This window comes from Podarcis cretensis (genome assembly GCF_951804945.1).
Source record: "Podarcis cretensis genome assembly, chromosome: 2".
NCBI classification, from domain to species: domain Eukaryota; kingdom Metazoa; phylum Chordata; class Lepidosauria; order Squamata; family Lacertidae; genus Podarcis; species Podarcis cretensis.
This window is the reverse complement of record NC_137171.1, coordinates 12,174,957-12,191,061: the sequence shown is the minus strand read 5'-3', so window position 1 is coordinate 12,191,061 and position 16,105 is coordinate 12,174,957. Positions and strand designations below refer to the sequence as shown.

General features: G+C 45.3%; 1 protein-coding gene across 1 annotated transcript in view; it reads right to left on the bottom strand.

The window, feature by feature from the left end:
* The window catches only part of LOC307210677 (cyclic AMP-dependent transcription factor ATF-7), a 115,029-nt gene that overhangs the window by 7,793 nt on the left and 91,131 nt on the right, over positions 1-16,105 (bottom strand). The window contains exons 5-11 of the mRNA XM_079966759.1: positions 14,935-15,069; positions 13,465-13,622; positions 11,488-11,587; positions 9,799-9,912; positions 7,958-8,110; positions 6,173-6,370; positions 2,301-2,409 (exon numbers count right to left, since the gene is read on the bottom strand). Of these exons, the coding sequence (XP_079822885.1) occupies positions 2,301-2,409; positions 6,173-6,370; positions 7,958-8,110; positions 9,799-9,912; positions 11,488-11,587; positions 13,465-13,622; positions 14,935-15,069 (967 nt within the window). The remainder of the gene's footprint in view (positions 1-2,300; positions 2,410-6,172; positions 6,371-7,957; positions 8,111-9,798; positions 9,913-11,487; positions 11,588-13,464; positions 13,623-14,934; positions 15,070-16,105) is intronic.

Below are 16,105 nucleotides of genomic sequence, written 5' to 3'. Positions count from 1 at the left end.
TACACAAAGGAACAGCCTTGGGAGGCAGAAGAGGGAGTCAGTTTGGTTTCACTGCCACATTTCTCAAACGGTGAGTCATTGCAGTGAATCAAAATAAACAGCATATGCCAAGAGCTCTGCAAGGCGCGAATGTGTGTTCACTGCAGGCAAGTGGCATTTCTCAATACTCACAGCAGTGATGCCTTCTGCAGCGCAAACAGTCTCTTGTCTCATGTATTATTGTTCCTTCCCTCCTACCCGCTTCCGCATCTCCAGCAGCCAAGCTAAGCTGTTTTGCCAAAATGGCACTACAAATATTAGGGCAAGGAAGGATCTGGCCCAAAGTCTCTCCTGTCTCCAGCATCAAAGGGTTACACAGATCCCAGATCTTACTAACTGATCTGATGCAGGAGACTTCAAGAACCCAGGCTGTGGAAATGGGGTGGTCGAGTCAGGGGGTAGATAAATAGGTTAGGGGTAAAGAAGCAGTTCAAATGAAAGGAATGGACAGTGGGCAGTAGCAGGAGGAGGAACACCTCCCCTGCATTTTCCTTTAGTCCACAGATGGATAACCTGCAGCCTGGGTTTTGCACGCCCCTGACATCTTCAGCAGCTGCCCTATTCTTTTACCCCATCAGAGTTCTTTCCTTCCTGATAGCTTCCTCTTTATTTTTCCTGGTTCTTTAAAGTAAACTGTGGGGCTTTTTTGTAGTCTCAGAACAATTCAGGGGCCATTTAAAAAAATAATAATAACGATTTATTGATTTTTTTTTAAAAAAAGCATGTTTTTCCTGTTGTATGGCATGGGAAAAGAAGGCCCCCGCCCCCCTCCACAAGCTCCCTTCTCTGTGTACGAGTGAACACACCACATACTATGGTCACAAAGGATTTGCCTTCACTTTCTTTCCAGAATAGCAGTTGTAATTGTCTGTTGTTCTAAATAAATTAAAATAGATAAAATCTGTATTATGTATCCCCATCAAACCCAGTGGGGTTTACTTTCGAGTGCACCTCACTCAGGATTGGGAATCTGAGATAGCCTTGGAAAATTGGAGCAAGGAAGTCTTCATTCCAGTTTAGCTAATCCAGGACACCTTTGTCTCGGTCTCCATCTGTTATTGCCTCTGACTCCAGCTCCAGCTCCAGCTCCAGCTCCAGCACACAGATACAGATACAGATACCAGACAGAGGGCCTTCTCGGTAGTGGCGCCTACCCTGTGGAACGCCCTCCCTTCAGATGTGAAGGAAATAAGCAGCTATTTTCTCTTTAAAAGACATCTGAAGGCAGTCCTGTTTAGGGAAGTTTTTAATATTTAATGCTGTATTGTTTTTAACACTCGATTGGAAGCCGCCCAGAGTGGCTGGGGAAACTCAGCCAGATGGGCGGGGTATAAATAACAATTTATTATTATTATTATTATTATTATTATTATTATTATTATTATTATTATTCCCAAGGAAATAGGGCCCTCAACTAAGAAAAAGGTTCCCTGTCCCTGATTTAGCCCCTGCTATTATAGCCCAGCCAAACTCTGAGATTCAGTCAGAGATTTGGGGAGCTAATGTTTGAGCAGCTAACATCTCCACCTCAGACCCCTTTTCTAACCCTATGGCTCTCATCTTCCTGCCTAGCAGATTGATCTAGTTAGTTCTTATGAAATAGTCCTTTAATCTACTCTGGCTTCCTAGGGATGAACCTTTACAGTTGTACCTTGGTTCTGGAACAACTTGCAACTCAATCGTTTTGGCTCCTGAACGCCACAAACCTGGAACTGAGTGTTCTGGTTTGTGAATGTTTTTTGGAACCCAAATGTCTGATGTGGCTTCCGACTGAGTGCAGGAAGCTCCTGCAGCCAATCGGAAGCTGCACACTGGTTTTTGAATATTTTCGGAAGTCGAACAGACTTTCAGAACGGATTTCGTTCAAAAACCAAGGTCAAACAGACTTTCAGAACGGATTTCGTTCAAAAACCAAGGTACGGCTGTATTTGTTTTGTTTCCTTTGCCCCGAGATTTGTCTTGGCTGCTGTTACCTCCTTGGACGTTTCTGTAAGCAGGTGTAAATAATTTGCATATGTGGCTCCTCCTGACATCACCTGGAACCCAAACGTCTGACACACGTTCTGCGGCTTCCGATTGGCTGCAGGAGCTTATTGCAGCCAATCTGAAGTCGCGCTTTGGTTTCTAAACGTTTTGGAAGTTGAACGGACTTCTGGAACGAATTCCGTTCGAATTCCAAGGTACAACTGTACTGAGATTGAAACATCTACACAGCCTACCCTCTTTGGCTCTGCAGTTATGTTCAGAGGCTCCCCACTTACCGAGATAACCTTGTGTTTTCTTCTGTAATGCAGTGACAGGGCAGTCTTTGTGAGCCAACAGAAGCTGTTTGAGTTGAGCAACTTCATTCCGTAATAATGTAACTTCATTCTGCAGGAAAGGAAACATTTATCTTCATTGCATGTGCTCTCATGTCCAGCCTTTCAAACTTTTGTCCTTAATTGTTCGGGATAGGTATTGTATAAAATGGGGGGTGTTGTAAGTCATCATGAATGAGTCTCTTGCTGGTTACCGGAGGCAGGAAATGCTCCATTTTTGGCATTTAAATAACTGATCTGATCTTAGGATTTTAACTCTGTGCTTAAGCAGTGCTTTTTGCCTCTGAATCTGGGAGCGACAATCAATGGGGGGGGGGGGATCCCTCATACAACAGTGCATATTTAAACATAGTAAAATTGCAATATAAAGGTAAAGGTACCCCTGTCCATACGGGCCAGTCTTGACAGACTCTGGGGTTGTGTGCCCATCTCACTTAAGAGGCCAGGGGCCAGCGCTGTCCGGAGACACTTCCGGGTCACGTGGCCAGCGTGACATCGCTGCTCTGGCGAGCCAGAGCCGCACACGGAAACGCCGTTTACCTTCCCGCTGGTAAGCGGTCCCTATTTATCTACTTGCACCCGGAGGTGCTTTCGAACTGCTAGGTTGGCAGGCGCTGGGACCGAGCAGCGGGAGCGCACCCCGCCGCAGGGATTCGAACCGCCGACCTTTCGATCGGCAAGCCCTAGGCGCTGAGGCTTTAACCCACAGCGCCACCTGCGTCCCTAGAAATTGCAATATAAAATGCTCTAATTATTACAGAAATAGTTATCCACTTCAAGTTCATGGGATAGGGTGGGCTAAAATTCACACACATGCAGCTTGCTAGAATGTTTAAAGGCACACGTTTTCATCACTGAAATACAATGAAAGCCAAGCCTCCATGCAAGGAACTCGGCCAAAATGCTGTTTGGTCAAGAGGGCAGATTGCAGCTACTGACGAGCCACAGCACCAACTGGACAGGAACCCCTCAATACTTCCAACCTTTATTAATACAGTTGCATGGAATGTGGCAGCTATTCTTAGGTTCTAGTATGCAGAAGTGGCCTCTGCAGGGGTTACAGGTCACAGCTTGCATTTAAAACATCTGAGCAGAAGCTGCTTGCATTTGTAACCCTGCCATAGCAGTCTTTTTGCGGCACTCCAAAGATAGCATTGAAAGCACTTATGAATGGCTGGGGAGATTAATTCAATGAACACAGAGAGAACTCAGAGGAGTCCTTTTGGGTGAAAAGGAAGTCCTTGCTTCCGTTCTTTCACAGGGAGACAGGATGTCCACCGCTGGATTAGGTCCCCTTCCCAGGGACCAGCCTGGCAAGGCTAAAAATCTTCTTCCTGGAAGTTGGGAACTTTCCAAAACAGCCAAGTAATATATGTAGTGGGAAGAAAATCCCACAGAAAAACTGCAAACCAAGTGGCCCCTAACGACCTCCAGCAGCAAATCAAATTAGGTCAAAATTCCATAAAATATGGGATAAAACGTGAGAAACTGGCCTTCCAAGGTTCGGTGTGGTGGGAAAAGTGAAAGCAAAAACACGCTGCATGCACTTAGGCAAGGATTCGAGTCACTGCTTACAAGAACAGAAGTCCACCAGGTAGGAGGACATTCGGTGATAAGATATTAAAAAGGAGAGCATCCCAGGGAGGGAACAAAACTCTCACACCTTTGCTGTAATTGAGCCCTAAGGCTTAAGAACTCTGCACCCAAAGGCTGCCTCTGTTGATGTGCAGATGGCACAGAAAGGTATCCTTTTGCGTGGGCTCTCTCCCAGAAGGCTGAAAAGGGAGCCATTCCTTAACCAAGAGAGCTGGAATTAAAGGTAAAGGTAAAGGTACCCCTGCCCGTACGGGCCAGTCTTGACAGACTCTGGGGTTGTGCGCCCATCTCACTTAAGAGGCCAGGGGCCAGCGCTGTCCGGAGACACTTCCGGGTCACGTGGCCAGCGTGACATCGCTGCTCTGGCGAGCCAGAGCCGCACACGGAAACGCCGTTTACCTTCCCGCTGGTAAGCGGTCCCTATTTATCTACTTGCACCCGGAGGTGCTTTCGAACTGCTAGGTTGGCAGGCGCTGGGACCGAGCAGCGGGAGCGCACCCCGCCGCAGGGATTCGAACCGCCGACCTTTCGATCGGCAAGCCCTAGGCGCTGAGGCTTTAACCCACAGCGCCACCTGCGGTAGCATATTCAAAGATAATGCAAGGATAGAGTAGCTAAAGGAACCCCTCTGCAGGTCAATAAAGCCTAAAGGAGAACAAGAAGGCTCCTACTGGTTGCATAAGGCGAATGTAAAGAATACTAAGGTTAAGGTCTTGCATGTCAGAACTCAGGACCTTCGAAGATGCTGCAGCTAAGGGCTCAAACTAACTATGGGGAAGTGCACCAACACCACATTCAGGCTCATGGCATGACCAGCGAGAGATTAAATCCATTAACAGCAGTAAAGAACTTCTTGATCTGGGGCAAGAGGCAACCGTCTGTCCCCCTAGGCTTCCAATGATACTGAAAACTGCTAAAACTTTCCTTGTCTATGTATTTGGTCCCATACAAGAAGCTAAACCACCTTGAAGGAAAAATAAAATGTCATTTCCTAAATGTGTTGCACCACGCATTACTGTAGGTGCATATAGTGGAAGCGTTACAGGACAGCAGACGAGTTGAGATGATCCTGGGTTGCCATCGTTCAACTTTCAAGCAGTCAGGTTAAAAAGCTGTGGTTGAGGATAAAGAAGGGCAGTCTTGATATTACCAGTAACTGCCATGGATCAATATTGGAGAGGACAACTGGATCAGAAATCCTGTGCCTCCTTGAAGGTGGTGATGATGTCTGCCTTGTATGTCTGTCTATGAGCCTCCCAACTGTCTCAGAGATCAAGTAAAGGCCAAGTAGTTTGCAGACTTGCAGCAGTCAGCCCAGCTTCTCTCCTTCCCTACTAAGTCTGCTTCTGAAGCAAGCCACCTGACTGTTTCTGTTAGTGGTATGAAGCTGAAGTTTTGGGAACTATCAATCTGGATGCTATCTGCTGAAACACCCTCCAGTATATGTATCCAGACTGATCTACAAATCTTCAATTTATCCAGTCTGAATGAGCATTCAAATCCCCCCAAGATAAGCATGACATTATGGGGAAAAGCTGCTTCTGCTCCCCATTGAAGGCTGACTGCTTCCTTGAGATGATACAGGGAATGGGCATTGCCCTGTCTGTTCAGATATGCTTTTGCACTGGTGTTGTTGATATGGAAAAGTACATTTCACCTGCACAATCTGGAGATGAAAGCTAAGCAGATTGTATTTTTGTGTGTGATTGAAATGTGGATACAGTGGTACCTCTGGTTACGTACTTAATTTGTTCCGGAGGTCCGTTCTTAACCTGAAACCATTCTTAACCTGAAGCACCACTTTAGCTAATGGGGCCTCCCGCTGCTGCCATGCCGCCACAGTGTGATTTCTGTTTTCATCCTGAAGCAAAGTTCTTAACCCGAGGTATTATTTCTGGGTTAGTGGAGTCTTTAACCTGAAGTGTATGTAACCCAAGGTACCACTGTACAGTGGTACCTCAGGTTACAAATGCTTCAGGTTACAAACTCTGCTAATCTGGAAGAGTTACCTTGAGTTGAGAACTTTGCCCCAGGATAAGAATGGAAATCGTGCTGGCAGTGCAGCGACAGCAAGAGGCCCCATTAGTGAAAGCATGCCTCTAGTTAAGAACAGTTTCAAGTTAAAAACGGACCTCTGGAATGAATTAAGTTCGTAACTAGAGGTACCACTGTATGTGTAATATTGAAAGAAAAGTATTTAATATGTTCCAAGCACTTACACTTAGTTGGATGTTCTGTGTTGTGAGCTCCTCCGCCTTCTTCTCCAAGGATGACACCCAGAGCTTGCGCTTCTGGCGGCAGCGGGAGGCGGCAGCCCGGTTCCGTTCCAGGAAACGCTGCCTGCGTTCATCTGGATCTTCGTCCATTGTGCGTCTCCGTCTGCCTCCTGTGCTAGGCGTGGGCTGAGCTGGGGAAACCTGGGGTTGAAGAATGAAAGAATTGCCGAAATTAACGAACAAGATTAATTGGGCAGTTTGTGCACTCTCAGGGCAGCCCATTAAACACTCAGCGGCCAATTAGTAACAACGCGGAACAATTTCCCCGATTCTTGATCTCATATCCTCACTAATTCTCACCAGGACATTTAGGCAAAATAGCAATGTAAGATTTGTGCAAGTGGCTCAAATACTGATTGTGTTCATGCTTTCTTTGTTTTAACCCAGTAGGGACTGTGCCATATGGAGTAATAATCCTCTAACCCTTTAACCTATTTGCTTTGCAGTTCTTGTTCTGTGGGACCAACAGGGACACTGAAAACCTTTTCTATTATTTCAAGAGAACAAAGAAAACTAGCTGCCAAGAGCAAAACAGATCTGCAGGTTCCCACCTTAGCTCAGCCCCACCAAATGGGCTTTATAATTATGCAGACCAGTTTACACTTTGCTACTACTCACTGTCAGTCAGGCAGCATATGGATAGTAAACTTCTGGAAGCCTGTCTAGCTGACAGAGCAGGTGGTGATTTTGATGGAAGGCTGGCATTTGGTGAGCTGGCAGGAACAAATGGGGTGCATTTAAACCCAAGTCATTAAAACAGGAAGAGAGAGAGAGAAGATCTGAAAACATTGCTTCTATATTGCAGACTGTGTCCCAATTGCCTGTGATGCCTAACTGGTAACTGTCTGGCAGCAGTGGTGACAGAAGCAACGGGGTGAAAGACGCAGTTTCTCTGAAAGGCAACAGGCTTCCTATACCCGTTCAGGGGATCTGGAACTCAATGCCAAAACATCTCAGATTCTATAGTTAGAAAAGCCAAATCTGGCAACTGGGGGGAAAGAAACCCCATACAAATGAATTATATGCATATAACATTTCTATGCTTATTTTTACTTGCAGAATCAACAACCTTGGTTGAGTATATTTGGCAAAAGGAAAAAAGGAGGGTTGGGTCTCACTGGTGGTGGTGGTGGGGAGGCAGAATGTAGAAATACAAGGCATCTACAGCGACATGAGCTATGAACTGGGAGCTGTGTGGAGTGATGTACCATCACTTTCTGGCTACTAAAAGACTGACAATACTTTTTTTTTTTGAAGAACCGGTGGTAGAATGCAAGAAGAGGCAACATTGCCTATGGTTACATACACATCACATGACTGTCTGTAGCAGACAGATCAGTCAGGTTTTTACAGTGTTTCAAAGGCCTGCAAAGCACACCTGACTGTGTATGACAATGGGAACCAAAGGTGAGAGGGTAATTGTGCTTTTGTCTTATCAATTTTCAACTCCTTTAAGTTCTCACGTTTCGTTCCGAGCATCTATCTAAAAGCCACCCAAACAATTTCCCCTCATTCCTCCAGTCATGAATACTCGAAATTTGTTCTTTTTACACAAAGCCTCTGAATTTGATAGCAGCCACTGGATTTCCCATCAGATGTCATACCACAAGCTGGGGGTGTGACTGCAGCCAAATCAAATTCAAATGTCCATGGTAAGCCCCCCTTCCCAGAATATTACAGCTCCCCCATCCCAAGTTCTGCTTTGATGTGTTCCAGCTTCAAGCAGACCTGTGGTTGGGCTGGAGAAGGTGCATCGGGATGCTGGATGAGTATCTGACCCTGTTCAGGATGAGACGTCACCATTGTGCTTGCTGAACCCACCACCATGCCACTGCCATTTAGTGAGGAAGTAACTCCTTGCGTCAGGCTGGCTTTTAGCCTCTGTAAGGGGACAAAAACAAAACAAAATCAGGAGAGGCCCAACCATTTATTTCTCTTTTACCAACGTGTGTGCGCGCACACGCATGCGCGCGCGCGCACACACACACACACACACACAGTCTCTCTTCACTACAAAGATGCAGGCTGTTGAGAATGAAGCCTGGCCAGACTCTTTAGGAAATGCTGCTAATAGCCAGGTTTCTATTTCAAGGCAAGAAATCATCATGATGTCAGGACGCAAGATAGATGCAAGCAGAGGGAGGGACCATACATGTAGCTACCATTTTCAATGAAGATCACAGGCAACTTGCAACATCTAGTCCCAGCTAAAACTGACAATTGAGCTAACTGAAGACTAAACGTATATCAATACATTTGCTCATGTTCACTGTCTGACTCTCCAAAATCATCCTTTGTTTTTGTGTGCAACCCGCACACCTCTCTTCGCACCTCTCCCCACCCTTCTGTCGTCTCCCACTCAGTTTCTAAATTTAGACTGCAAAGCTACTTGGAGAACGGATGTCTCTTTTTTCTTTACGATGACAGCATCACCTGAATCTTATAGATCAGTTGGCTCCCTTACTAAAGTACAAAGAGGCCCCTGAGGTTAGAATTCTATTTACTTAAAGCAGCTTTTTGCTTTATATTGAAAATGAAGGGCAGAGATTCATTCATTTTCATGTTTGTTCCCTCTTTTCCTACTCTCCTCCCCAAGGACTGCAGCATAGGGACACCGGTAGAAGCAGTGAAGAGCAGACTGAAAGACTAATCTGTGAATCTAGAAATCATAAGAAACCGCAAGTTACTTCTGTGCCAATATTCACAGCTATACTCTTCCCTAGTTTTCATAATGTATTTTGGGCACTGAACCTTCCTGACAGTGTCTAATATCCGCTATGGAAAAAATTGAGGGAGCTTGATAAATGTACCTAGGTGTCACAAGAATGCCTGGGTTGCCTCCATCTGAATGTTGCTCTCTGTTCTGCCCTTTCCTTATCCTACCCTTTTCTACCCAACTCTACTTTCCCATGGGACACGGGTAGTGCTGTAGGTTAAACCACAGAGCCTAGGACTTGCTGATCAGAAGGTTGGCGGTTTGAATCCCCGTGACGGGGTGAGCTCCCATTGCTCGGTCCCTGCTCCTGCCAACCTAGCAGTTTGAAAGCACATCAAAGTGCAAAGTCCGGTGGGAAGGTAAACGGCGTTTCTGTGCACTGCTCTGGTTTGCCAGAAGTGGCTTAGTCATGCTGGCCACATGACTGTAAGCTGGCTCCCTTGGCCAATAAAGCGAGATGAGCGCCGCAACCCCAGAGTCGATCACGACTGGACCTAATGGTCAGGGGTCCCTTTACCTTTACCTACTTTCCCTACAAGGATATACGCTATCCCATCCAGTTATGCAACTTGCACCGACAGACTACAAACTGCTGTCTTTTAGGGGAGAAGATAAAGTATACGGCACTCTCTTTTAACTGCTAGTGGTTTCAGTGTTAACAGAAAGTGTTAACAGAAAAACAACAACCTGAATGTGACCACATGCATCGAGTGACCACATGCTTTGAGGTTATCCCCCATGAGAAAACTGTGTTAGGGGGCAATGTCGGGGGGCCAACCACGGCTGCATCTCATTTCCTAAAATCGTACTCTAGGGAAGCTTGCCGATTCTGTTGTTATCTAATGCAACTCACCATTTTAGCTTCTGAGTGCACTGGAAGGCCTGATGGTGAAATGGAGCCGCTGCTGATAATTGGAGGGCCGGGAATACCAGGAATGTTTGGCACCACAGATATAGGCCTTGCCAGCTATAAGTTGGAAGGGGAATGGAAAACACCTTGTATAAGTTAAGCAGTTTTGTTGATTAACTCCTACAGTGAAGGAGAAGGGGTGGGCGAGAAAGCTTGCTTGATAAGCTGTACATGTTAGAAATCTAATCACCAGTGTTTGAGAGATAAAAAGAAACAAACATTGGAGCAGCTTAATAGAGCAGAGGAGTACCAATGGCAGTTTCAGAAAAGTTAGACATTGCAGGAAAGCGAAAACACCAATGCTTTCTTTCGTTTCCTCTGAACCATTTCACGCATTATGCTGCAGCAAATCTCAGCACTGAGCTACGGCCAATCCTAGATCTAATATTCCCATTTATGCTTGAGATTTTTAGGTGTAGAATATCTTAAATGTACACTGCAAAACGGTAATGTGCAATCCAGCCAACAGAAAGCTTTTACCATGAAATTAGGTACTTCTAGCAACAAAAGAGTAGAGTTCTGGATCCAGGCCAGCTTGACTAGTAACCCCACCATATCAATTCAGTAGTATTGTGCTTGGAGAGCAAATGTGGTTTAATGGCTTCAGGGGGGCTTTGGACTGAAGATGCCCAGGCTTAAAGCCTCATTCAGCAACAAAACTCGCTGGATGATGTTGGGCTTATAATCCTCTCTCAATCTAATCTATTTAACAGGGTTGCTATTATGGAAATACATAACAACAATATATAAACCTGCCTGAACTCCTCGTACTAAGGGCAAGATAAAAACTGCTACTAATCATTACAATGTGGAGAAAAGCTTCTGGGGACACCCTTGGGATTTATTTTCCTTTCTGCAATTCTTTGTGGGGTGCACCACTCTTTTTGCATTTTTACAATGGGCACACTTAACTTCCATATGAGTAGAAGAGAGAAAGTGACAGGTGGCCAGCTAGAATTCATGCAGTATTTCTGAGATAACCTGGAGAAAAGGCAGTTAAGTGCCCAAACTAGATTTTCAGATTTATAGAGCTTCCCCTCAAACAATTCTAATTTCCAACACATGGCAGAAACTTTCCGAACGCTTAAATAGACGAAAAGTACACCCACAAAGAAACAGAAAAGTGGATTTGTATAGCACAGTCAGCAGCAGAACCAGTGCAAGCTGCACCAGAAGGCACTTGCATTTGTCAATCACATACCCCAAGAAAATTCATTTGCAGAAATAAAAGCTAAATAACCATTTCATGCCCCGAAGAGGCCAGAGAGGGAGTTTTTCTGGCCTGGAAAGGCCAACATGTTCTCTGTAAGCTTGAATGATTTCAGCATAGAGCTAGCTAATCAGAGAGCCTGCAGTTCCCAGCGTTGGAACCAACAGTGTCTGCCATCTGCTCAGATGAAGATTCAGTTTTGAGCCTCCCCCCCCCCAGCAATGTGATTGGCAGGTGCTGCTAACTTGCAGGCTGGTGGCTCCCTCAACCCCCACATCCTCCCCGCTAGCCCAGGCTTATCTCACATGGAGGGGCAGAGAGAGATGTCAATTTTGCAAATTAAAGTGATCGCATATGCTCTACAAAGGGGGGAAACTGTCCCTTCCTTTATCAAAAGTAGCCAGGCTGGAAGCTTCTATTACCGATATGACAGAAGGCATCTGAACGGGAGGGCCAGGAAGGACGGGCATGGTCTGTCCATTCACAAGGTGCATGACAAGTGGTACAGAGCTGGTGGGAGATCTGCGAGAAAACAAAAGACAAACACAAAACATATTGCAGTCCAGTTTGTGAGTACTATCAGAAATCCCCTGCCCAACACATCTGAGACACAGGTGATCCCATGTGACACACAGAGCCCCCTTCCGCTTCCTAAACTCTCTACTGAAAAGCTGAGCATCTCTGCTCTGGCAATAGCAGAGTTAGCGAACGTAATGTTTTTCAAACATTAATTTTTTTGAATTGATAATAATTGGCTTCCATGCCAGAATATACACGGGTTACAAAAGCACAGGTGCTCCCAGCTTACATAGATCTGCTCAGGTTTAGACAGAATGTGCAAAGATATTCAAATTTCCAGATATTTGGCTTGATAATTACAACTTTCGAACCAGCATCCATCACCTGAGCCCATTATGGATTAGAGAGATGTGCAACAGAGAGAGAGAGACGCTTTCCGGCAGAGAGCCCTCTCGTCAGGTGTAAAGTTCACTGGCCTTTCAACCCCAGTGCATGTGCAATTACAAGACTAGATGGTCCAAGGGCCATGTAGGGTTGGCAGTAGTATTTTAAATAGGAGCCATACTTACTGAGGTCTCAAGTTGCAGAGAGATAGCTCTCCAGATGTACCTGAACTGCTAGCTGAAGGAGGCATTTTGAGATTGTAACATTGGGCCTACTGTGAAGGTCCATTTCGTGCAGGGAATGGAGGGGGATCCTTGGAGGGCCAACCCATCCAAAGATCCCCTCCTCCCTGCAGGAAAAGAAGTCATTACCTAGAGAGAGGATCCATTTCAGGGGCCAAACTAGTCTTCATATGGCAGAGACGCGAAGCAACCTCCTAACGGATCTCATATATGGAAGAAAAGCCATGGAAGGTCACACAGAAGTTGTGGAATAGCCAAGAGGGGGGCTGCTTAACGCTTCCAGCATAAAAAAAATACAGTGGTACCTCTGGTTGCGAACGGGATCCATTACGGAGGCCCGTTCACAACATGAAAAGAGCGCAACCCGCAACGGTGCGTCTGTGCATGCGTGGGTTGCGATTCGCCGCTTCTGTGCATGTGCAAGAGGTGAAACCCAAAAATAACCCTTTCTGGTACTTCCGGGTTGCTGCAGGACGTAACCTGAAAGGACGTAACATGAGGTATGACTGTAGCTGAGAGGGGAATAATTGAGTAGCTACCATTTCTTCACTCAAAAGTCTTAAATCCTGTGGCTCTTTTTCATTTTTAAAAATACATCTATCGTGTATGTATTACATCTATTACATCTACATGTATTTGCTGTAGTTTGGCTCTTGGCCTCTGGGAAGGAGAGGTTTTAACTCCCTCGTGACAAGAGCTGTTCCCTGGATCCCAGTCTTAGTCAGGAGATGGTTCTAGCTAGATCTGGAAACCTGAACAAGCCACAAATTCAAGTAAGAAGGTTTTCTAAAGTTAAAGAGAGGGAGCAATAACAGTTCAATTAAGGGTCCAAGAAGCTGGAGCCTTTTACAGAAGAAGACTGCTCAGCCTTCCTCTATTCAAGGGAAGGAGAATGCAGGAGTGACACTGGAGACTTTTTAAATAGACAGACACGAGGCTGAAGCCTTAACTTGCGGGCAAAAGTGTTATGCATGAGACATAGTTTAAGTTTGATGGTTCTCCCTGTCCCTTCTCAATCTTTAATTTGCTGTCTCTCTGTGTCAATTCTTCATGTACTAAATGATTTAACAGTTCCTAGGATCCTATTTCCCCCTTTGTGTCTGCTCTTGTGCAGGTTCATACACAACTGGCAAATTCTACAAAATCTAAAATCATGAGATTTGCAGGAGAAACTCCTGGCCATTCACTGATTGCCCAATATGAGGCCTCTTAAGGTCCCTACACCTCCCCCCCACTCCCAATCTCCTTACTTACCCAAGCTGTCTGTTGGAAGGTGGAGCTTGGGTGATGACAGAAGTTGGAGAAGGGAGAGTGGGATGCAGAGGATCATATCCTAAGTGCAGTGGAAGTGACCCAGGGCGTACAATGGTTGGAGTAGGCGTAGAAATGATAACAGGCTTTGAAGCACTCTCCTAAGAAACATGCACATACTCAATGAATGCCAGGCATTATCATTTTGTGGGACTAATAATGCATCCCTCCTACCAACCCTCATTATTCCTAGGACTACCACTCCTGGGAAATCTGAAGCACAGAAACTTAACTTCAGCTGTACCCACAGAAAACAAAAGTGCTAAATCCTGTGTTGAGCATGAGATAACAATCACACACTCAAATTTGCAAGAAGCAAACAAGCTTTGTAAGTGAACATTAAATCCAACAGTAAAAAAAGGGGGGAGACACACAAAGGAAGGAACCCAAACCATTCACATCCTTGCAACTAGATATAAATTATGCAAGTATTACTTAAGAACATCACTTGGCCTCAAAAAGCACACCCAGTTGTTTTAAAATCATGTGCCATCATACCAGATAATTTGTTCTAATTGCAAAATAATAGAGAAGTGCGGATGGATGAGATTTGCAGGACATCGGCAGGATACATTCCAGGGGAGAAATGAAGGCCATTAAAAGTTACAAAGCTCTTCCATTTCACCAGAGTTCTTCAACAACTCTCAGAACTTTGAGCAGAAACTCCCTTTATCTTTTTCAAGTGTCTAGGCTGGGACACTAAATCCTGATGAATGCACCAGGACTGTAAATCTTCAGCATGCTCCTGACGTAATCTGGGGTGGCTTCAGATAACAGTCTGCACCATGGCATCTTCTTACCAGGCCTCGCCAAACTCACATTTTCTGTATGTTTGTTTCTGTCTACTCTGCTCACAGTAAAGCCAGAAGATGCACATTGCCACCTCTCAGCTACTAAGTTTGCAGGGAGCCAGAATAGTGAAAATAGTTCTCTGAATCCAAGCCCAATGCCTCTATCAAGGGAGGCAAGAGCTTTAAAAATAGTTAACACCAATCAAGCTTCTACAAACTTCATTCTGTCAAAGCTTTTTCTTACTCTATGGGCCTGCTTCAGGTGCATCTTGCAGCCACCCCCAGCCCATGTTGCTTGTTGGAGCATGTGGGGGAGACACATAGCTGGCCATCATTTGCATGATCAACACACCTTTCATGTGTCCACCCACGAAATGGAGAAGCTGGTTCTTACAACTGGCACTCTCATGTCATTACAGAAGTCTAGCAGTGGCCCTCTGTGTGCAGGGGCCAAAGGGCACATTCTACTGAATCTCCTACAACTACGCCAGTATAACCATAAAAGATAATGAACACAGATCTGCCATTTCTGATAGAAGCGGGTTTGTTTGTTTTAATATAAATTTTACAAGTGGGTGAATGCCATTAAAAACAGATGAAAAGACGACTCACGAAAGCTCACCTTCTCCTTGGCCTGCGGTGACTGTGGACTCGCTACCGGACTATCAGGAGGGGAAGAGTCCACTTCAACTGGTTCTTCCTCTTTTATTTTGATGTCTGGGGTAGAAGGTAGAGACATATCGAGGGGTCCAGAACACTATGGAAAAGCAGAATACATACTTTAGGGCTTTGCCATCAGGCTGCCTTGCTGATCTGTTCACCTTCCCCAGCTCCAGGCCTTTGCACGCTAAGAGAGGCAGCACTCAGAATACTGAGTCTGCATGTCAATATGGAGAAGCAAAGATACCATGTGTGGTGCAGAAACAGCTCTGCCCTTCACTAAGGCATATTCCTTTTCCTCCCAGGTGAAGGCCAGACTGCATGGCTTTTCTAGCAACTCATATCAAAGATGGATATTTTTTTAAAAGCAACACATTGTTTTTGAGATTCTGCAAGTTAATTCTCACCCAAGCAACTTCCCCTGACTTTTTTCTTCCGCCAAGCCTTGGCAATATGAAAAGAAAGCTAAAATGCCTGTCGGTCACAAAAGGCACTTTCATTCGCAGAAGCGCTGCAACCCACTATATAAGTCATTTTTGAATTATTGCTTGATTTATCAAAAGCCAACAAGAGAGCCATACGAGTTATTGCAAATCTATGACCAGCCCATTGTAATAAAACCTCACCATATGCCTGAACCTGGAACCATGCCACCACACCTATTTTCAACAGCGCTACATGGCCCTTTCCAATTTTATTAACAGCAGCTTGTTGCCTTCATAGATCAATGGGTCAAAGCAATAGCAAAAGGAAATGGCAAAGCTAGGGACTTGGGAGTGTGCGGCAAAGCAGGAAAGAGTCAAAGCACATCAAGTAGTCCTCAAGCAATCAAAAACAGCAAAATGCTTCCTCCGGTTCTTGGATGGAGCTCCTTTGGAACACGCCAAGAAGATAAAAACAAGGTATAATGAGCGCTGGGAAGAAACAGGCAAAAGAGCATGAGGAGCAAGCCATCATTTGGTGTATTCAAGTCAGGGAACTGCTTTTAGTGGCTACCTAGAAAAAACATGGATCGTATATCTTTTCTTGTTGCTTCTCATTCCTTTGTCTGGCTGCTAATTTCTCCCCCCCCCCCAAAAAAAACCAAATTCCTCTGCTTTCTACTGTGCTATACAGTGTTGCCTCGCAAGACG